Here is a 25,106-nt window from a genome sequence, read left to right as displayed (position 1 = left end):
GCAATGCGTATTGTTTTTGTAGTCATTCAGTATTGAAATGTAAATTAAACAAATAATTCAAATGTCGTTTGCTAGGTTAGTGAGTTATAACTCACAAACCAGCAAACGACATTTAAATTTGTGAATACGAAAACTTACCTTAACTTTTTCTCTTGCCACATAAAATGAGCAAAAAAATTTTCTTCAACTGACAAATCTCATCATACCCAAGACGTCCAGTATGATTTTCTTATAGATATTCATTTTGGTTGACAAATGTCAATTAAATTATTTCTTAAATAAATTTCAAATTATCTTTATGTACCAATAATATTCTGACATCTTAATAAGATATCTTATTTGCTTTTAGTAAGAACGCTCTAATTGAACATTAACAACGAGGGACGCTGTAAAGACTGATTTCAAAGAACATCCATAATTATTCCTTGACAGATTTTTATTTTTCAGGTACATCTGTTGCAATACATGGCAACTGTTTTTACTCTCTAAATAAACGTAAACATAGATACTATGTTTCGCCAGGCGCTTGAGAAAATAGGGAGTATCCAATTGTAACCAGTAGAATAAAAAAAAAAGAAACAGATAATTATGTTCACATGACTCTGCTCTGAAATTAATTATTTCTTGCCATAAGGCCTCTGCCCTCTATAGGTGACAATATCCGCTGAACAAGATGAAAATTTCACGAATTAATTTCACCCCATTGTCTTGAGATATTAATCCGTGACCAATTTTGCAGTTCTCCTACGTTTCGACCTAGATACAAATATCTTCCTGGTATGGAAATATTTTTCCACTCCTGATTCCGATACGCCGTTCTTAATAAGATGCACAAATCACTTTATCCTTTGCACTGCACTTTTACGCTTTCCTTTACTCTTGGTCGTCCAACCACAGCTTCAAGGCGTACCTGAATGCAAGATATTAATGCTATGGTTTAGAACGCATAACATATCTTTGTAAGTATATGGGTAGTTTTAAAAAGTACCAGTTTTACCAAAATGTAATATTTAAGCCCTGAAAGAACCATTGGTCATAAACTGGGAATGTAATTATTAACTGTTTATACAGATACAAGATGAAGATAGCGTTGAACATTGGGTTATACCAAGTAACTAGTAGTATATATATATATATATATATATATATATATATATATATATATATATATATATATATATATATATATATATATATATATATATATATATTATACATATGAATTTTTTATCAAATCAACGTGACATCTTTATACACAAACATCAAGCTACAAATATCATTTAATATCCAATTCTCTCTACCTCGAAAATAATACTAAAGGGGAATTATAACTGGTAAGTGACAGTCACCTGATGGACTCGAACCACTGACGATAACTATCAATAACTTCAGTGGGGGTGGGTTGATGTCTACACTAGAGCCAGCATAAACTTATACCTCTCTTAACAGACAAGTGGTAAATCACCCGTCACTGAAGTCATTGATAGTTATCGTTGGTGGTTCGAGTCCATCAGGTGACTGTTACTTATCAATTATAATTCCCTTTCGGTATTATTTTCGAGGTAGAGAGAATTGGATATTAAAAGACATTTGTAGTTTGTTTATTTGTATATATATATATATATATATATATATATATATATATATATATATATATATATATATATATATTTGTGTATGTGTGTGTGGAACTCAGGATATAAGATGCAAATGAAGAGACACTGTCTGAACAGATTACAGTACTAAATAACTGGAATGAGTATTTTAAGGGTTTGTTGGGTAAGGAAGATAGAAGACAGATAGAGCTAAATGATGCAAGAGTGGACGAAGTTAGTTCTAGACTGGGATGCTTGTGAAAGTTACAACTGAGGACATAAGGAGGGTAATTGTTATGCGGAAGGCTAGAAAGGCACCTGGAGTGAGATGCTGTGGTTAAAGGGCGATTGAGTTGCTGACCAAGATGTATACGACATGTCTGGATAAGGTAAAAGTTCTGAAGGAGTGAGTGAGTAGACTACTAATATCTCAGTTTTATTAGGGTGCATGTGAAAGAGAAGATTGTGTTGACTGTAAGAGCAAACCATTACTTATAACACCAAATAAAGTGTATGACAGAATTTAATACGAAGTATGATCAATGACACAAGCATGGATAGGGGAAGAGTAGACGAGGAAGAGTGTGTGAGGATGAAGTTCTTTTTATGAAACAAATATTTGAGAGGTATGGAAGTAAAAGAGAAATAATTATTTAGCATACATGGACCTAAAGAAAGCTTGAGGCTGTATGGTTTAGATGATAACTGGCTCAAGACAATATAAAATTTTATGAGGTAGGTGATGCCAGTGTTAGTTTGCACGCGGGAAAGCGACAGGTTTGTTGTAGAAATGAAGGTAAGAGAAAGTTGTCTTGTGTCCTCGTGGCTGTAGGATACTACAGGTCATAACAAGATTGTGAAATTGCTGGTGTTTGCAGATGCTACATTGGGAATAGTGAGGAAAAGCTGTGAGACTTGTGAAAGATTTTGAGAAAGTTTTCTTTTAAATACTGAGAGTCGATACGAGAAAGATTAAGTGTTAGTAAGCAAGGTGGACGAACGGAAGCAGTAGTTGCTTACCAGTATTAAGGAGTAAATTTTTCGGATAATGGTAGTATAAAAGAAGAGGATAGTCACGGAATAGGTAAATCAAGGATGAAGGATTGTGGCAGGAAGTCGGCAAAAGACTGGCAGAAAACTTGGAGTACCTATGAGAGCCAAGGCTGGAATACATGAAGGGACTGTTAACCCAAATCTACGTTATGGAAGCTTAGTCTAAGTGTTAAATGTGAGTGAAAAGGTGAGAAGCTGGTAGATATGTTGGAAGGAGAGGTAAAACTGTTAGCGTAGGTGAAAGGATGGATCAGTGTTTTGAGATAGCTTGGTCATGTAGGAAGAAGGATTAAAGGTTGGTGAAAAAAGGATACATTTAGGAAGTGTTAGGAAGAGGAGGGAGGGGATGAGACAGGAAGGGCTGGCTGGGTCTTCTGATATTAAGTATGACTTCCTCACAAGAGATTTATTCACAATTCAGCAAATGAAGTATGGACATAGAAGCACCCACCTTGTTTTTTCTATAAGAAATAATCTGAAAAATCCAGACTTTTTCACTATGATATTCACCTTACAACAACTGACTCAGTTTTAAAAGTCTTTGAACAGGAAGATAAAGCACAAAAATAGATGAAATTCCAGTCACTTATCCCAGACTTTTCGGACAACCGATGAAAAACTAAAGTCAACCAGTGCTTGAAATAACTGACCTCGTCCCAGTTGTTATCCTCTCCACTTCTTTGTCTGGTTCCGGCATTTTCTTCCTCAGGGCCTTCGGGTTCATGAGACCTTCGCTGTGTTCTGGTGACAGAATTCGACAAATAAATTTCTTTGTCATGAGAGGTTCAGTAATTAATAAGTCTTTTTTACTACTTCAGTGTTGTAACTGTTTTTAATTTTTTTAGAAAAGTTGTCTGTATTGCAATTTATTCTGTCAGTTTATTTTCACTCTTCGTCTTCTACCGTGCCATGGTACTTTTACCTCTCTCTCTCTCTCTCTCTCTCTCTCTCTCTCTCTCTCTCTCTCTCTCTCTCTCTCTATCTCCTTACCTCCGTTTTCATCAACAGTCGTTATAGGAATAATCTCTTCTGCTTTTCTTTCGCTCCCTTTCACGACAATTTCAACCATCTCCGCCGTCAGCCAAACACTCGCGTTGACCTCGTTGTAGTTCAGCTGTTAAAAGGAAAATTATTATTATTATTATTATTATTATTATTATTATTATTATTATTATTATTATTATTATTATTATTATTATTATTATTATAAAAATGTAAGAAAACGTTCCTACGAAACACAGCTGAAAGACCAGAATGCTCATTTGTGAAAAGAGATAAAGCGAAGGGAAGTAAATAAATAGTAAATAAAGACAGGTTAAAAACCAAGTTGATTGAGGATGTATGAGATAGAAGGTACACAGCATACTTTGTTATGAGTGAATATGCACTGAATGATTCAAGAAGTTAGGGAAATGAAAGTAACGTAGTGCGAAGTTGCGGGACAAGAAAATGGATCCCGAATGAAGTGTGAAATGGTTGATGTTTCCAAATGATACTATGTTGATGAGGGATGGTGAAGAGAAACAGCAAAAACTTGTGAGAGAGTTGGAAGTCAATGTGAGCTAAAGCAAGGTCATGAGGGTAAATGGAGACCAGGAGGAGGTAGCAGTAAATGTTATCAGAGATGGTAAAAGAATGGAAGTGATTGATTCATAAACATATTTAACAGGATATGCAATGGATGATGGTAGGATGAAAAAGGAAGTGATTCATAGATTAGGTAAAGGAAAGGAAGTCGCAGGATGTGTGGAAAAGTTTTGGAACCGAGTTAAAGTGCCTCTAGAAGCCAAAGTTGTTGAGGGATTGCTGAGCACACTTACCTCTATGGAAGTGAGGTGTAAATTTTTGAATGCTAAAGAAAGACGAAAGGTTGAAGGACTTCAAATGAATTGTTAGCATGTCCTATGTGATGTGAGAAAAACTGAAATAGTGAAAAATATAGAAATGTAAAATGATAACGAGGCTAGTACTGGTACACAGGGATCAGGGTGTTTTGATATTGTATGATCATGCAAAAAGAATGAGGGATGATAGGTTAATGGAAAAGTGTGTAATCTGGAAGTTTTGAGAGGAGGACCTAGAAATTGTTAAATGAATGGTTTAGAGGAGATACTGGAATGAAAAGGCCTTGATCCAGGAGGCAAGAGTGTGTGCATGACAGGAGTGACTGGTATTGTGTGTATAGGGGTTTGCATGCTATTAAGGAGCCTTCTGTGTAGGTGTAAAAAGTTTTCTGTGCAGTGGATTCCCACGATTCAGCAATTAGAATATGAAAGTGGGAGTGGCCGTTGTGTTATTATACCAGAGCCTAATACTTAATATGAGTGAATCGAGAGCAAATGAAAAGAAATATAAGAAACGGAAAATTAAGAAAAGGAGTCAAATATGCGTCCACAAATGTAATTTGGTCACGTGAGCTTTCATAAGAAGGAAATGTCCTTAGCATAAAAGCTGGAGGTGAATAGAGAATGGGCAGATATTTTAGAAATGCAGGACTGATATGAGCTGATAAGGATACTGAAAGAACGTTCAGTGATGGGTTTTCAGGCCAGAATATGGCTGCGGGTATAAGCATAGAAGAAAGATTACTAAAGCTAGTAAAAGGTTAGATAATGAAAATAAAGGTTACATGAATATATATATATATTTTTATAAATATTACTGCTGTTCGCCCTCGATGTATTTAGGTGTAGGAATATTAGTCAGATTGACCTCGACAGAGAACATCTCTGCCCACCGGTAGGCTGGACAATTCAAAATAACAATCACCGCAGTAGACAAATGGCGCCGCATAGGCTGGACAGTTTATAAACAAAATATGCTAGGGCATTAGGGACCTAAGCCTCAGAGAGGGTTTACACTCAATGACCCCTAGTTATGGTAGCCTCCGAAACTTTATTCTATGCATTCGAGCGATGCCTTTGTCAAGGTCGGATTAGCCCGGGCGTATGTCAAGAGGTTCCAGCTCATCTGGCGGAACGGCGTCGGTCAGAGAGATAACGCTTCTGTCACTGAACCAGGGTGACGCTGCGTGCGTGCCCAACGATATTCTTTGTTCTTTATTACTCTTACTCCTACGTCTATCTTAATTAGTGAATTGGGAAGACTGCCAGAATACGACTCCTGAGGTCCCTCGTTTAGCAGCGACTCGACATTCACGGTAAGTCCAATTCTTGTTGAAGCTTCGTCGATTGACTAATACTTCTTCTGTATTTCACATTTTCTTTGTTTTCTTCCTTCAGCCACCACTTAGGGTATATGTGTTTATGAAGTCTAGATTAAGCCAAATTATTATATTGTTAGCTTCAACCCATTATTCCAGTAAAATACCTAGGTTAGGGTAAGCAAAATGGACAGTTTTAAGTCTCGATGCTTTTGTATGCCTCGCGTCCGAATGTTTGGAAAACCGTTGCGTTTAAATCAAATTCATCTCAAATATTCTTATTAAGGTTAATTACCCTTAACTGGCGACCTTTGCCAATTAACGACTGTCTTTGAGGTTAACTTTGGCTTCAATCTGGCAGGTTACGTGTAATCTTGGTTTGCAGGGCAAAAATTACAAATTGAATAATACATGATCAGCCAAGACCCTCACACGTAACAATATATATATACATATATATATATATATATATATATATATATATATATATATATATATATATATATATATATATATAATTTAAATAATGATAAATAATATTGCTACAAGACCAGGAAGAACATTCTTTTATTATACAAGCTTTCGAGGTATAAAACCTCATCATCAGGCTGAAAAAACCGACAAGGATGAGAATCAATAAAATTACAATAAAATGAATTGTCATAATAAATCTTCAGCAAAAATACTAACGAAATGCATAAAATGAACAAGTAAATACAAACTAAAGGGTGAGACATAAAATAACGAAAAATTAAAAACACAAACATAAAAATATGAAAATAAAACTAAGGTGAAATGTAAACAAACTACCACTCGCAAAGTAAAATATTTAACGACCTAATTGAGTACCTACTATGAAATTACACGATAGCTAGTTGAATACAAGACGAGTTGTTGTTCAATTCCCTTCATCTTTTTAATAGTCAGCGACTCTGAAATTAAAAGGTCCAGTCTATTTTAACAAAAAGACAGTACCCGCGGAAATCCAGGTCAGTGAAAGGATGGTCCTGTGTTAAACTGTGTTCTCTAATGGCAGAAAAGGGTGGTTTGGAAAGGGGAAACCTAGTTCTGATAGAAAGACCTCTGTGTTCCAAAATTCTGTGTCTGAGCCAGCGGAACTGGATCCTACGCAGACCACACTGCGAACAAGTGAACAAGTAAACGACACAGGAATTAAGGTCCAGGCAGATTAGGCTTTCTCAAAAGTGATCTTATTGTAAATTTACAGAAAACAAACCGAAACTGATTTGAGGGAAACAATGCTTAAGTATTTCTTGTAACTTTTTCGACCATATAGCTACTATGACCAAGGTAAGGCAATTTAATGTACTTTACATCTTTACTAGCAGTACTGTACACCGGTCTGGGACAAAACTTTTCATTTAAAAAATTTTTCAGAACTTTGTAAATACAAAAATGGGATATGAGTTTGTCCCAGACCGGTAAACAGTACTGCTAGCTAAAATGTAAAGTACATTAAATTGCCTTACCTTGGTCATAGTAGCTATATGGTCCGAAAAAGTTACAAGAAATACTTAAGCATTGTTTCCCTCAAATCAGTTTCCGGTTTGTTTTCTGTAATCCTTTACAATAAGATCACTTTTTGAGAGAAGAAGCCTACTCTGCCTGTGGACCTTAATTCCTGTGTCGTTTACTTGTTCACTTGTTCGCAGTGTGGTCTGCGATAAGTGGATCCAGTTCCCGCTGGCTCAGACACAAAAATTTTGGAACACAGAGGTCTTTCTATTAGAACTAGGTTTCCCTTTCCAAACCACCCTTTTTCTGCCATTAGAGAACACAGTTTAACACAGGACCATCCTTTCACTGACCTGGGATTTTCCGGTACTGTCTTTTTTGTTCAAATAGACTGACCTTTTAATTTCAGAGTCGCTGACTATTAAAAAGATGAAATGGAATTGAACAACAACTCGTCTGGTATTCAACTAGCTATCGTGTAATTTCAGTAGGTACCAATTAGGTCGTTAAATATTTTACTTTTATGAGTGGTAGTTTGTTTACATTTCACTTTAGTTTTATTTTCATATTTTTATGTTTGTGTTTTTAATTTTTTCGTTATTTTACGTCTCACCCTTTTAGTTTGTATTTACTTGTTCATTTTACATATTTCGTTAGTATTTTTACTGCTGAAGATTTATTATGACAATTCATTTTATTGTAATTTTATTGATTCTCATCCTTGTCGGTTTTTTCCAGCCTGATGATGAGGTTTTATACCTCGAAAGCTTGTATAATAAAGAATGTTCTTCCTGGTCTTGGTATGTTATTTATCATTAAGCTAAGATTTCAAGTAGCCGCCCAATTGGTCAGACTATATATATATAAAAAGTTATATATATATAATATATATATAAATAGTTATATATATTTTCTATAATATATTATATATATATATGAGAGAGAAGAGATTGTTGGCGCACACTACGTGTACTGGAGCTCGGCGCTGCTGAATCCCCTACCCTCCTGATTCCCTACCTACCCCGCCCTCACCTGGGGCGGACAAACAGGTTTGCAAGTGGAGGGTGGATGTCTCCCCTCTCCCCTACCCTCCCATTCCCCTACCTAACCCGCCCCCATCCGGGGCGGACGAACCGGTTTGCAGGGGTGGGTAGCTGTGTTAATGTCTCCCATACTGTCGCCTGGGGAAGGACAAACAACATCCACTGAGATATTATTATAGGTATATATATATATATATATATATATATATATATATATATATATATATATATATATATATATATATATATATATATATATATATATATATATATAATATATATATACAGTATATATATATATATATATATATATATATATATATATATATATATATATATATATTCTGTATATACATACAGTATATATATGTATATATTTATATTCTGTATATGTGCACACGCATGCGTGTGTGTGTGTACGTTTGTGTAACTATGTGAAGAATCTCCATAGGCCTGAAAAACTTCCCAAAATAAATTACGAATTTTAAAAAGACGAGACGCCTCCTTTGTAGATCAAACATAAAAGCTAACGCGGAATACAAAAATAAAAACAAAAGAATTACGTGAAGAGAAAAAGAGACGATAAGAATACTGCTCAAGATGATAAATGTAATGACATCTGGTAAACAATTTTGGGTACCTACCCTCAGTTGACTCTGCAGCGCGTCTGCTGTTCGCTCCATTCTGCCATGGAGGTAGACTACGAGGTGGTGCCTCATGGGGGGACCTCTGTACCGAACCGGTGGATACATGGACTCCCAAAGGCCCAGTATGCGGAAGTGCCGATATTCTTCTGTCTCGAGTTCGAGTCCCGTCTCTTCGTTGAGTTCCCTGGCTGCCACTTCGACTAGAGTCTCGCCCTCCTCTGTTTTGGAAACAATCAAAGGGGGGGAATGAATTGGGATTGGAATTGGAATATAAAATCTAGGCCACAGGCCACGAGGTGGAACCAGTGAGGTCATTCAGCGCTGAAAATAATGTTGAAACAATTGTAAGAAGAGGGTGGGAGAGATCGTAAGCAAGAGAATATAAACGGATATCTGAACATAGCAGTAAATTTCTGTTTATGGTGCTGGAATGATAGTTTTTCATATTCACTAGGTGCCGAGGGGGAAGAACTTATCAAAGAACCCGCAACTAGTAATTGTGAGCCTACAGTTCACCACTTTTGTCCCTTGGTAAAATCATGCAAAACAAAGGAAATTGACAGTTCTCACTACATCATAAGACTCGTCATAAAAAGGAGGCAAGCGGCAACCAGATGAATTGGGGATTTTTTGCAGTCTGAACATAGAGCATTATTTAAAATTTTTATTGTTTTCTGTTTAATTGTATGTAAACATGTATTTTCGCCACACAATATAGTGACATTTTTTGTGGCAAATGACAAAACATAGTTAAGCCACAAATTTTGTCTTGACCACTGAGCCAAAATCGTTTGGCTGGTGACTTTAAGAACTTATCAAATATCATTCCCTTTTTTAAAAACGGCGTGAGTTATTCACTGCGCCACTCAAATATATTCCCTTTGTGTAAGTTATTCTCGGATATTGAACGATATTTGTGCCTTAATATGTATGATATATATATATATATATATATGTATATATATATATATATATATATATACATATACTGTATATATATATATATATATATATATATATATATATATGTAAAAGTACCATTAGCTTACATGCTTATACAAATAATTGAGAAAGAAATTAACTGAAGAGAAAGTATTTTATGGAACAAGTCTAGCCTAAAAGTACCAACAAATAGACGGCGATGTATACATACTGCTCTTATATACATGCTTATACAAAACAGACAGACAAATGAGAAAGAAATACAAAACTGAAGAGAAAGTAAAATTTTCCGAAGTGTTTTAGTCTAGCCTTCATAACAGTAAGCATTACAACTGAGTACTTTAAAGGTAACAGGGCAAAAAACTTATTAATCACGTGTAAAATCAAACTAAGTTTATGTATATTAAACAAGAAATATACTCTTATATCAAACATCTGTTTCAAATTTATTTTTTTGCCTTATATATAATCCTAATGAAAACTGTTTTTAAGAATTTTGAATATAAAAATGTATTGTTAAATTCAAAATTTATAATTAGAATTCACAATATGAAAATTTACTATTACTTGAAAACAACACAAAAATTTAGTTAATTCTTCAGTTAAATTATTAAACAAAATTAAATCACAAAACTTTGATTTATCAAGAAATTAAATTAATCAAGCAAAATTTAAACTATCAAGAATTACTCAAGATTCGCAAAGAAAATCTTAATAAATGAAAATTAAATCAAATATGCAATGTTAAATTATTAAGAAAAATTTAAAATGCTAAGTAAACAAATGTTAAATCATCAACAAAAATCAAGAGATTGCAAACACAAGAACACACAAAAATACACAAAAGATTTATCGATAATACATTCACTAAGGCAAAATTTCTCTCAGTACACCTTATTATACCACGGTAATAATAAGTAAAATTCACTTTACCTTACACAAGCTTGAGAAAACCTTTGTAAAATCCCTTTGCAGCTGTGCTAAATTCACAAAACACACTTTTTTGTCTGGCACTGTTACGAATTGAATAATTTTATTAAATTCAGATCTCAAAAGCTAATACTAATACCAGTGACCACAAATATATTATGTTAGAATTACTCTCTTTTTAAGAAATGCAGAGAAGAGAGAGAGAGAGAGAGAGAGAGAGAGAGAGAGAGAGAGAGAGAGAGAGGGAACCAAACTGATCGGTCTTGAAAATCAGAATCAATATGAATTAATTTGGGGATTCCAGTAGCACATGAAATACTCAAGTGATGTCATTAAGGCATTTTGGGTGCAAGATACAAAAATTCTTCTAGAAAAAGGGAGGCGATGCCACTTCTGGAAAAAAAATTTGAATGCAATCTTACAAAACACGACACAACTGCCAAGTGGTTCTGTGCAATACTTGTCCATATTTTTCAAAAGGGCATACGTGACCAGAGTCATGTATGTAACATTACAAAACCTTCATCTTTTTCTCGTATGAGACAAAGCTTTTACAGACATCTTTACATCTGGCCTAAAACTCAAATCTCTCTCTCCAGCTACTACGCTTTCATCAAGAGAGATACAATTAATTCTAAATCACTAAGTCTTTTGAGACCTGATGCCACCACATATAATATTTCAATAATTACTGTTATTATACATAACACATGATAAATAGAAGAGTAAATTTATCAAAATTATAGGAGGATATACATATTACAAGGCAACATCATGAATATATATATATATATATATATATATATATATATATATATATATATATATATATATATATATATATATATATACATACAGGGTGTTTCAGAAATTAGAGCCCCCTCCCCCTCCACAGCATAAACTAAAATTGATATGGACAAAAACAAAGGTAATTCAGAACAGGTATTTATTTAAGTTTCTCTCTGAGTATTTAATATTTTGTGTGGTCTCCATCTGCCTGTACAACAGCCTGCATTCTTGAGGGGTATGATTTCAGCAAATTGCAAAAAAGCTGAGACTCAAATTCCATTTCCCTGAGCACTTCGGTCACCTCTCTTCGCAGGTCGTCGAGGCTTGGTATACCATCATAGTTCACTGTGCGTGCTTCAACACGATCCTTTAAGATACTACCAATGTTTTCACACACATTAAGGTCAAGGGAGCTACCTGGAAATTCACTTGACGAGAAGAAAGCTCCTGTGTCTGAAGAGCCTTGAAACATGGTGCCTTATCATGCAAAAATGTGACTTCTTCAACAGATAACACATTTTCAGGGTCTTTGAGGAAAGGAAATACTCCACCAGTAAACAGTTTCTCTGAAGTATTCGCCATTCCATGACTGTCCTTTTTCTTTGATGATCCACATTAACCGTTTGGCTGTGAAACAGAGAAAAATTCCCAAACATTAAAGAAATTTCACAACTTGGCGATAGCGCACGTCATCGCTGATATCATCCAACTTTGCAGCCCAAATGATGTCATTTTTATGATTTGGCTTCCTGACTGTGTAAATGAAGAATTCATCTGATGCGGCAACATGGAGAAAGTCAGCTTCATCCCAGTCTTTAAGAAATGAACCACAAAACCATGCACAGTCTTCTCTCTGTTGCTGAGTGATGTTGGGCTTGCTGTTAACATGAAATGGCTTGATACCAGATTTTTTCAACTCATGATATACAGCACTATAACTTCTCTTCTTTCCCCTTTTTGTTTCTAGCTCAAGCGCCAATTTACGTAAAGACTTTCTTGGTCTACCCACTGCCTCAGCTATGATGCCTTTTGACTCCTGAGAGAGGACTTCAGGCCTTCCAAGATTCTCACTCTTTTCATGATGACAGTCATATGGATTTTTGTTCCAGTTTCTTTTAACAAAGGATTCATCTCTTTTAATATATTTAGCTATCCAGGAATGTGAAATGAAGGATGCGCCAGCATCCCTGGCCTCTCTGAAGGTTATAGCCCGGATTTGGTCAATCCATCTGATTTCCTCCGAGTCGTTAGCCATGGCTGTATCTAACTCCGTCACTCAGTCTGAACATACAAGAAATGTAAAATGAAAAATAGCCTAATAGAAACTTAAGATAATGTACTTGGAGATAGGCTACAGCAGAAAACTTCATAACTTACCATTTGTTCTGTAGAGGGGGTGGAAACACTCTAATTTTATAAATATATATATATATATATATATATATATATATATATATATATATATATATATATATATATATATATATATATATATATATATATATATATATATATATATTTAAATACATATATATTTTAGCAGATGCTCGCTATTGCTCGCATTTGCTAGTTCTGATATCTGTACCATACCCATATCCATACCCATATCCATATCCATACCATACCCATACCTATACCCATACACATACTCACACCCATATCCATTCCATCCATACCCATATCTGTACCATACCCATATCTGTACCATACCCATACCTACAGTATAATACCCATATCCATACCAATACCCATATCCATAACATACCCATACCTGTGGCCATACCCACGTCCATTCCACACCCATACCCATATCTGTACCATACCCATATCCGTACCATACCTATACCTATGCCTGCACCATACCCATATCTGTACCTTTCCCTTACCCATGTCCATACCTTAACTATACCCATAAACATACCCATACCTTTACCAATACACATACCCATACCCATATCTGTTTCACACCCACCCATACCCGTACTGATAACCATAGTATTGAGTGCAGCACCCTTGGTTTAATATCCATTACCACCAGTCTAGTAACGAGGTAAAGCTTTGAATGTGCTTGAACTATACTGCAGTATTTTTGGCCGCTGAAAGCAAATATAAATTCGATGTTGCAACATATTGCAATTAGCCAGCAATTCATCAATGTTACATTCTTTAGGACCTTAAATAAACTTGTGACACCTACAGCTGTCACTTCCACAATCATTTTCAGCTTTCCACATTTACCACGTGGTAATTGTGAAATCACCTCCAGGGTCGACGATGTAATACACAAGGGTCGACAAATTACTCTGGGTCGAAAGGAAGTCGATAGACGACCTTATTCTATAGAACTTTTGCTGAAAAACATATGAAGAAAACTACACAAGAAATCTGAAAAATATATAGAATATCATAATAAAATGCAACCAATTTTGATACATATGTCTGATTCATGTGTAATTTGGTTTTATTTTCCTTTCATTTCATAGCATGCTATCTGGAACGTGATAATGATGGAAGATTGTTTTGATAATTTACCATGAATTAGAATCACGTAATTGAAATAAGGATACTTTGCTTTATTCAAATTAGCTTTTAGCACATCGTAAGCTAGAATGGTATAAGCTACGAACAAGTGTTGACAAACTGCACCAGGTTGTCCTTATATTCACGCTTCACGACGATTTATAGAAATGATACACGAGTGTTTGCATAACAACGAACGAAAATAAAGACCACCAATCGATCGGCTCGAATCTTGGAATTCTGGCAACTTTCCATTCTCCGTCATTAGAAGTGTACATAGATTTCGTTACTTGTAAAGTATTTCAGTAAAATAATTCGTGAATTATTCTAACTTAATTCATGAATTATCCTAAAATAATTCGTGAATTCCGCTAAAATGTATTTCATGTCCTAACCAAGATAAGATACAGTGGGCTGTTGTGTTGATACTAAATGGTTCCATGTACTCTAAAACAACCAAGTGCTTTAGTACTATTATTTCCTACTCGCACCTTCTGCTTACCACAGTGTCCTCCGGGGGGTACCCAGACTCCAGGGAAGGTCCTCATATGAAGCGCCCTTCTGGTCATGAGTATAGAACCGTCTTTGGATTCAATCAGGGCTGACACCCCGACGTCCACTCCTCGCTCTCGGATTTCTGGCGGGAGCGCTTCCCGATCTGCACTTGTTATCTTGCGGGCTACGCAGAAGCTCGGATGCTGAAAAGACAACCATGAAAAGACCTCTGCTTATATCTATCTTCATTTATGTTTTTTTTTTTTCATATTATATAATCTGGAAATTTCCTTACCTGTACTGTCGACAAAATCTGCAGGGATTTTGCCCTCGCCCAGGACAACGGGCGCGAACCGGTATAAAAATCGAGAAAAATTCTCGGCACGTACATTTCCTATTTATTCATTCAGTTTGTAAATTATTCCTAAAGCAAGTTTTCCCATTCTTATATAAAGAGATATTTTGTTTAAATTTCACGTACCCAAAAAATCACGCTTGTATTTAATGGTGTAATTTTGTGCGTGCTACTTAAATTTTATCTTAGCTTCATTTCTAACTTTAACTGATTTGTTTGTATCTAAAAAGTTCAATAAAGAAAAGGAAGACAAAGATCACTTCAGTTCTGAAATTTTGTTTTAGGGAAAATAGAGGAGCTGACATGACATTCCACGCAGAATATCACAGTGAAAGTTGACAAAAATAATCCCAACCAACCTATATCTATTTAGGAATTAAACGTGAAAACAGTTACCAACTTTGAATTATTTCAGTAGCCAGCAGAAGAAACTATAAATATAGTAATAAGAAAAAACAGCTATGACGCTGAAAAACAAATGATACAAGAAATCCGTGATGTGTATGTAAATAATAAAAACGGATCCCTACCTGATGGGGCTGATGCGACACTATACATCATGTAAGTACGTGCAAAATATACAGTCATATCAATTAAATATGTATACTGACTTATAAGAAGCAGGTAAAATGTACACAAATACTGAAGTTGACTTCGTTTTGAAACATCTTCCACTGTCAATGTTATCAGTTTGTGTAAATGCATGACAGTTTTCTGTAGCTCTCTCTTCTCCTGTAAATCTCAATCCCCTAAGTAACAATAATGATAATGTTATCGTTGCAGAAATGAAAAAATAATGTCATTAAATCATCAGTTATAATGGTAATTATACTATAATTATCACTCTTATGGTTATATTTTGTAATTAGAAATATTACGAACAAAATCATTATTATCACCATTATTATGATAATAATATTTAAATGTGCCACATGTAGAAAAACTATTAAACTTATTATATAAAAAATATTAATTACAAAACGGGACAATGCACTGTCAAATTTGACAGATGAACTGTAAAAACAGCATCAGGAAATGCACACCTGAAGAAAACTCCTTACAAATATCACTTAAGTATCACTTAAAACCAATTGACGCATACTGCAACACTACGAGAGATGGTCCATGGAGAGTCAAGACTTACTGGAGATTTTATCTGTATAGTAGCAATTCGTTGTTGGACGTTCCGCCACCAGGGCGGCGCTGCTTGCAGCCGCTGTCTGAGAGACTTGCGCAGTCTTCAGACATCCGGGAACCGCAAAAATTAAAAGGGTGCTTAGTGTGTCTCGCGAGTTTTTCTTTCGTTCATTATCTTCGTAATGGTACGTTGTGCTGCTTATAACTGGGGAAATGGGGACATGGACTCTTAAAGAGAAAATGAAATAACACTTCACAGGTAAGCAAAAGATGCTGTATTTTTTTACCCACAGTTTTGGGTTGGTCAGTTAATGTCTCGTTAGCAGTAGGTACGCTTTCTCCATTAACATGTCTTATCTTTCCAACATATTGTTGTGACACATAGTGCACTTCACAGGTAAGCAAAACATGCTGCATTTTTTTACCCACAGTTTTGTGTTGGTCAGTTAATGTCTCGTTAGCGCTAAATAGATACGCTTTCTTCATTAACGTCTTATCTTTCCAACATATTGTTGTGACACATAAGTGCAGTGGCGATTTCACTTTTGAAATCAGAACATCGTTAATTGTATGCATGCCACATAATATAATAAAAAGAAGAACTCTTTCGTTTAAGTTACTGTTATGCATAAGCAGCCTACACTTGCTGTATTTAATCAGTCATTGAGATTTCTTTGTTGTGGGTAGGCCTGTAGGACACTGTCTATAGCCTATACCATCAATGCTACAGTATAGACGTGCTAAGGCATCCTTAGATTTGTGTACCCAAAAGCATTCTAATAAACGTGGTTACTCAACGAAATTTTTAAATGTCACACTTGATGAAAGTATTTCAGGACGGCACAAATAGACCACGGAAAACAACTTTCTTATTTGCTTCAGAGTAAAAATTGTTGTGTTTTTTAAAAGCGTAACAAATGTTGTTTTAAGTCATGTTTTCATCAAACGATATGTCTCACAGAATGAAACTACTCATCTGGTAAGATGCTGCATCATTTAAACTATAATCAGAGCTAAATTTCGAATATATAAAAATAATATTTCCTTGGTAAAAATTATTGAATCATCATGCTAAGGAAAAATAGTTGTCTATAAGAATGGTAACAAGAAGGAAAAGCATTTTGGCCAAGCAAATGTTAGGCCTATGCTTATATATTCACCAAGTTTTTTTATTGTTTTGGCCTTTTAAGAACAATTCTATTCGAAATAACTCAAAATTACTCTTACTCAAAGTATCGTTCCACTCCTTAAAATAGAAAGAAGTGACTGCTAGCCTTTCTGTCGTCGGTTTGTTTAAAACACGGTTTCTTGTATTCGAGATATTTGCAGATCAGAATGCAAAATTCTTTACTTCAACTGCATCAGAGTAACAGTATTTCGAAATACATTGTGCAGTAATGATTAATTCACCTGTAACAGAATAACACCATATAATAATGATTAAATGGGAGGGAGAAAAAGCAATGGGTTGCCTCAGTGTATTGTATCTGCAGTATAGCGGCGTGTGCTGTACCAGGTGTTTCAGTAACGCCGCCCGAGGGAGAGCGCCACTCAAGTTATCGATTCTAATTGAGGTGACCCTTCAGTATCATATACTCTATAAGAACCCTTAGTGGAAAGCATATACTAGTGGGTTCCTAAGTTTCTGCAATAAAGACCTTAGTGGGTCTCCTCGGCCAAACCTGGGGTCTCTGGTTCCTGAGCGAAGCTGAGAGTCAGCCTTGTTTCTCGTAATCCTAACTATTTAGTTCATATAGTGACCAAGGTCTAGAGAATACATGTATTCTCTAGACCTTGATAGTGACCACATTCACTCGATAACCATAAATTTCGACGGGCGTCGATGAGGAATAAATGATTAGTCGTTATGGAAGTTATATATATATATATATATATATATATATATATATATATATATATATATATATATATATATATATATATATATATATTACATATATATATACATACATACATACATACATACATACATACATACATACATACATACATACATAAACACACATATATATAGTACAGGTGCTTACAGGAGTTTGGCATTGGTTGTTACGTTGCCTGCAGGGTGTTTTTCATTTTTTTTATATGTGAATAGAAAACATTGTGTAAAAGTTCATTTTAGTCGTAATTAATAAACGACATATAGATAATAAATTGTAAATTACGTTCGCACTATAAACCAATGACAAGGGCAACTAACCGGCGACGCGACTCACTGGCAATCAGCCCAAAGCGTGACCCTACCTATTTAACAAGCGGTATTATGTGTGAAAGAAGAGCGTAGGATTTTGTTTTCCTTTTCTACGAATAACACTTACAGTATGTGTGGTTAGTTTTAACAAAAAATATAACCAGCGTCCAATGAGACCCAACATTTGATAACACTTTTCTAAAAGACCTTCCTGTGGTGGGATGGCTGCCACTGCTGCTGAAACGTTCTAAGTAGCATAATTGTAGCTGTAGCGGGATATATCTGGCTCAAGGTGACATTCGTGCCTGTAACTTTCCGCACGAATTCGTGGCGAATAAAATAAATTTCCTTTGAATACTTGTTCCATAACTCTCGTTTCTAATAAGGCGCAGTTTTTTGAGATTACGTAATTTGCTGTAAAAACTGGAGTAGTGTGAAGCGTAAATCTCCACTTACAGTCGTGCAGAATAATTGAAAGGATATGAAAATTCATTAAGAAAAAATCATTTAATAGTGAGTCAGCCTTGGCTTAAGTCGTTTATGATATGAACCATATCTTGGCCTTTTTATCAAGTAGAAATAAGTGAAAAGTTATACTAATAAAGAGAAGTTTTCTGTCTGAAAACGCTTATGAAAAAGCTATAGTGATTTCTGCTCTGATACAACCCAAGTACTGTTTGGGCAAATAAAGAAAAAAAATAGCTGAATATGTGTGTGTGTGTTGATTTAAGTTTATAGGCTACGGAATCATAGAATCAAATATATATATATATATATATATATATATATATATAGAGAGAGAGAGAGAGAGAGAGAGAGAGAGAGAGAGAGAGAGAGAGAGAGAGAGAGAGAGAAAAAAATAGCTCGTTGCTAGGCTAATCTTGGTCGCGCGCGAACCCCACACGGCAACGGTTCCAAAACACAAACGTCATTCGGACGAGAAGTAGATTATCCTTTTTCCTTTCTGTTATGTCTACAAAATATGTGCCTCCTTATGAGATTGCATTTCCGTGGTTTTGTTAACTCTAGCCCTGGCGTTGGAAATTTTAAGTAAACTAACTGTAGGCCTATAGATGGTAGCGAATCTACACACAGTCCGACCAGTCGTTAAACAGAGGCTTCCTAGGAAAGGAAGTCCTACAAATTTAAAAAACAAAATATAAACATTTTGTAGTCAGTATATCCGTCATGACTTACTGACTACATCAAATCAATAGTCATGCATAAGCAGTAAGTAACTATCAGGCTGAACCATACACAATGGTTACAACACTGTGTAGGTGCGTGGGTCTCTCTCTCTCCCTATTTTTTCTTTTACCTGAAATCTGTAGCCGCTGTATTCATGATCTTCCGACTGACAATCCCTTTCACTTTTTTGGCTTTCGGTCGTTCTTCTTCTCCTACGCGAAGAAGGCGAGCGCTCTGCTGGTGGTTGCAAGTAAACTATGTTATTTTCCAGAGTACAGTCTAACCTTCCATTTCCCTCTCTCATTCCAAAATAATCCATTAAACAAACATCGAAATCGGCTGGTCGGAAGAGTTCGTTGTGATTCCGTCGGACGTACACAACGGTGCGATTGTATCCTTGCGCCTCGGCGCCCATGATCTGAATGAGCATGTTAGAGCCGCTGCTAAGCTGATTAGGTGGACTCTTAAGCATTGCTCTCTCTCTCTCTCTCTCTCTCTCTCTCTCTCTCTCTCTCTCTCTCTTCTTTAATCGATTTGTCGTGCAAACCCCACCTTTCATATACTGTAAATGTACGAGTTGCCGGAGAAGGTTAAATATGACAATATCAGTTAATCTGGACTGCCGATGTGCGGTCTTTCAAGTACGCCCGGCAGCATTTTATGAAGCCCTAGGTAGACTAAACATGTCAAAACAGTATTGTTGCATTTACGTTTTCACATAAACAAAATAGAAATAAGATAAGTAGTAGAGTACTAAGTAAAGTACTAAAGTTTGATTCTTTACTAAAGCCTGATCCTAACTTAGGCAAACGGGGTACGTTGATGTCATGACAAAGTGCTAAGCAGTACTATAATGTACATATCTTTGTTATTACCTGCCGAAGTTATTTTGAACTGGAAAATTTTTAGATTCCAATGTGTAATGCTATGGATATATAGAAAATATATATAACAAATTCCAGGTGCAAAATAAATCTTACTATTCAGGTTCTCTCATTTTGCATTTTGAAATAATCCTCATCTTTTCCTTATTATTAATGAAAAAGCCTATGAAAACACGTATTTCTAAATTCAAAGTGAATCCGAGCAGTAACAGCAAACGCACAAAATAAGACTGATCAAAACATGATAATGGTGTGCCATTTCAGTATTCAGGTTGCATTCTTACAATATTTATAAACACGAAATCAGCTCTAAAACATTACTAAATTTGAAGCCAATCAGCGCATCATAACAAAATGCATTATTCTCAAATACCCATTTTATAGTCCAGTTCGGAAGAAAACAGGAAAAGGGAGGTAAAATGCGTATTAACCACGAAGAAAGCGACAGATACGCCTCTCAAAGGAAGGAAGGTTATAGTTTTCGGACACTGTAGAGGCAGGGGAGAATTTCAAAGCTTGGCAGTGGAAGGAAAGAAGCAGTCACTGAACCATGTAATCCAAAGAGGACTACTGATTTCCATAGGCTAATTAGACATTCATGAATGCAGACACGGAATACACAGTGTTTAATTTTGTATGTATTTTTTGTCAAGATTGAGTCGTCTCCTCTACCGGGGGTGGCCCCAGAGGAAAACCAACACAGCATGTACGTGTACAGAGAATGCTCATCAGCAGTACATCAACTCCCCTACACACGCTGCACTTCTTGGATATCAAGATTCTTCTTTTCCCTTATCTCCTTTAAAACATCTACCCAACGCTTTCTGGGTCTGTCTCCCCTCCTTCCCCCTAATACTTACAAACTATACTATTCTTTCACAGGCCTACCATCTCCCAGTCTTTCCTCATGACCAAACCATCTCAAAGTGCTGAGATCCATTCTTTCACCTTCATTAACCTTTTTACCTCTTCTTATTTACACATTTCTCACACATATGCAATGCACATAGTTCATCCTAACAGCATCAACTTTTTTCTTTTAATTGTATTCAGCACCAACACTTCACTTCCATAAAGGAGAGTTAGCTCAACAATCATTTTATTCTTTACAACCCTGGCTTCCATCAACAATTAAAATCTCCTAATTTTTTTTCACACACCCTTCTACGTTTCTTACGTCGGTAATTCCTTGTCTCGCCTCATCTCTCATCCTGTCATTCGCCCCCATTTTCTGTCTTTAATGTCGTGATACTCTCAAACACACCGCCTTTCTCTTGCCGACTACTAGTAGTGGGGATTTATCACGTAAATAGAACTTTTTTGTGTGAGGAATATTCCAGCACTCCTTCAGGCGCCAAATTTAATCTCAAGGTTAAATTTATTACCTGAATGAGCACTCCATTCCCCACAGAAAAAAGTAAAATTAAAATCGTCTCTGAACTTTTTGTTACATTTTTGGTGGAAGGGCTTTGTTATAGATCTTTTAACGCTTGCTAACCATAATTGTTTTGAAAGAATATTTTTGATAATGTTATTATACTTATCATTATCAAGCAATAACAGTTTTCTATGCAATTTAACTGACTTTCAAAAAATAAATTGTTTGTCCTGTCTCAGAACGAATCAGCTGCACTTACAACCTCTTAGACTAAGTACTCGGTAGTTCAGCCCAGATTAGAATTATTTATCAGCACTTGTTTTCTACGTTCGCTTTGTTTGTTTGTTTGTTTGTTTTACTTACGAAGTCACTTAGAAATATTATCCTCTGGTATGCTCGTTCCTTCAATGGTAAGTAAACCTGCAAGCTTTCAGAGAGAAAAGTACACATTATCAGTATTGATTCTGTCAAGGGAATGTCAACCCAGGCAAGCGAAGGTAAGGAAAATTCACGACTATTGATGCTTGAGCAGTTCTGTTTTTTTGGTCTATGAAACTTGAGCTCTAGAGCCAAGCACATGGGCACTTTCAGCCACTCAGCCCTTAAGACAGTGAAAAGAGGTCGTTGGAGTAGTTGGACAGCAAGACGGAAGGAAGGAAGCAAGAATGGAGGTAAAGTAAAAGGCTAAAAGTGGGTGCAGCCGGGGGCCGAAGGAACGCTGCAAACAACCTTCAGTAATACCTACAACGCACCACGTGAGGTGCACCGACGGCACTAACCCACTAAGGGGTTAGTCCCATTTGCTGACTCATTTTTTCCCTTAGCAAATTATATATCAGAGGACTGGATGCCATTTGAAAAGGAAGAAGAAATGGAATTCTTGCTTTGTTATTTTTTTTATTTTTATTATATTTCGGGACTGATATCTTACTACGAATTATTCTAACTGATCAATAAAAAATTATTAATGAAATATTCGTAACTTATTCTCCAAAATTGCCAACTACTTAAAACTCGCCAGGAGCAGGTGCATGCACCGAAGAAACATTTGTTAAATAATGAGTAATTATTATTATTATTATTATTATTATTATTATTATTATTATTATTATTATTATTATTATTCAAAGGCGCAGACCCTCTTAAACAGGTCCTGTTGTCAAGGATAGTAGCATCAGTTGAACTGATTTTATTCTGAGTCTTTTCAGTTCTTCTTATTTCTCTCCTTTCTTTCATGTTAATATTTGCTAAAAGCTGACCAATAAACATATTATGGTTAAGAGGAAAGGCAAAAGTTCTAGATTCTGTAAAGTTTTTATTCGTATGCACCCGGGTGGAAGTTAAACACGGCGATGTGATTCCGTAGAGTTTGCGGTGAGAGGCACTCGGTGGGTAGAATCTCTGAGCAGTTTTCGTAGGACATCGGTGTCTCAGTGATGACCTATTTGTCTGGTTGAGGGTCACTGCGTCCCCGCGCCTGTGGTGGTTGGTTGAACCAGCGTCCATCAGGACTAATACAAAGGACAAGGGCCAGAAACTCCACCCACAAAGGCTCTCTGAGAATCCGGAAGTCCGGAAGCTTCCAGCACCACACCATCCGGAGAAGAAAATGGTGTATGTTGAAAGGTTTTCCTCTCTAGAAAGGCTGTTGGAAGAATGGTTGGGCCCCGCCTCCCAGCAAGTCTCCAAGGGAGAATCCCCAGGTGCACGCCCGTCCCTCATCTGACCACCCAGCAGATGCCGTCACCCACACCCACCCATAACTGTGAAAAACTATCGTTCTCCTCTTATGGTTTTAAGCTGTTTTCTGCTTGTGATCTCTCAGTATCATTTACCCATTGTGATTTTAGTTTTTTCCCGTTTCGGATTTTTTGTATCATTTTCGTTTACAGATTACTTGCTTTCTTCTGTCCAAGGTTTTTCAGTATTGCTTCCGTCTCCTTACATTTTTCTGTTTGTGATTTTTCAGCATAATTTTCCATCTGCGATTCTTCAGGTTTTTGTGTTTATTTTTCACTGACATTTCGTTCTTCTGATTATTCAGTTTTCTGTTCCTAACTTTGAATCTTTTTTATTTTTTAGTTTTTTTTATGTTTCTGATTTTACGGCATTGTTTCCCCCTATTCTTTATCTCAGATTAATCCCTGATCGGGCTCGCTGTTTTCAATGAGCCTTTTCCAACAAATCATTTCAATGTTGTTTTAGCACGTATTTTATGGAAGAAGCTGGGTTGGCTTTCGTTAGTGGCAGCCTTGTGCAGGTATACCTGAACGTTAGTGGCGGCCTTGACGATGTAGTTTTTGTAAGCAGCTATCTGTAGCAGCCATGGCGTCAACAGACGATGCTCTGTCAATGAATGGCCTGCTGAGAGCAACGAAAAATAAGAAACGCCTAAAAAAAGACGTTCAGTGAAGGAATGGCTGCTATTCATTGTTAAAATATGACGTTAACAATAGGGTCTACTATTGTTTTATTTGGTTCCATTAGTATGTTGAATATCATTTTGTTCTCATTTTAAAACTGAATCACATACATGATGCATCATCATGAACAGACGCAAATAGGCCTATTCTTGTTTTACATTACTTCGCTGTACTGAATATTTGTTCTCATTTAAAAGTGACTTGCATATGATGTTTACTCATGAATAAATATACTTGGGCACACAAAGATACTGTCTTTGTCAGTTTAAGAATCAATCTCCTTTAGTTTTTCGACTAATTTAAAATATGCAGCTATTTTTTTAATCTGTTATGATAGTCTTTGGATTTTACTCGCTCAGGACAAGGCTCATTCTTATGGATTTCAATGAGATCTTCAAGACATTCAGGAATGATGCTGCCACTTGCAACCTTCGTTATGCATAATTATTTTTTCTGTGGAAAAATTGCAAATTTATATATAATATTCTGACATCTGCATCAGTTATTAAAAAATCAATACATCCCATATATCATTAATTTAGGTATAAATTAAATTCAAACGATCTCAGCACTTTTTTTTTTTTTTGGTTCCTGACTGGAACGTATTCTCCACCCGAGGACGGGAAGAGAACTGAACAAAAAAAAAAGTGGCCTCCCCACACTAATGTTCAGGTGTGCCTGCACAGGTCGAGCTTGAGGGAAGACCTGGGCAGGTATACCTGAACGTTCGTGGCGGCTTTTAGAGCTGACAGCCCGTCCAAAACTCTCGTAATAAAGTATTATCGATACATCCTGTCGGCTTAGTTTTTGGATTATAAATGGAAACGAGTTCCTCTAAAACCCAGTCGGCCAACTCATTGGCCAAAAGTCCAACAACTG

The 25,106-nt window shown here is 36.0% G+C and overlaps 1 protein-coding gene across 1 annotated transcript; it reads right to left on the bottom strand.

Annotated features, from left to right (window-relative positions):
- Positions 1-418: 418 nt before the first annotated feature.
- Positions 419-19,960, bottom strand: LOC136832593 (nucleoside diphosphate-linked moiety X motif 17-like). The gene is made up of 6 exons (XM_067093750.1): positions 19,673-19,960; positions 14,661-14,856; positions 8,975-9,195; positions 3,639-3,762; positions 3,299-3,389; positions 419-910 (listed from the first exon to the last, which is right to left on the bottom strand). Exons 1-6 carry the CDS (start codon positions 19,955-19,957, stop codon positions 874-876), a joined length of 954 nt encoding a protein of 317 aa, XP_066949851.1. The 5' UTR covers positions 19,958-19,960; the 3' UTR covers positions 419-873.
- Between the last annotated feature and the right edge of the window lie 5,146 nt (positions 19,961-25,106).

The sequence above is a fragment of the Macrobrachium rosenbergii genome, chromosome 4 (assembly GCF_040412425.1).
Source record: "Macrobrachium rosenbergii isolate ZJJX-2024 chromosome 4, ASM4041242v1, whole genome shotgun sequence".
Lineage (NCBI taxonomy): Eukaryota > Metazoa > Arthropoda > Malacostraca > Decapoda > Palaemonidae > Macrobrachium > Macrobrachium rosenbergii.
Note: the sequence above shows the minus strand (reverse complement) of the source record. Positions and strands in the feature narration are given on the sequence as shown.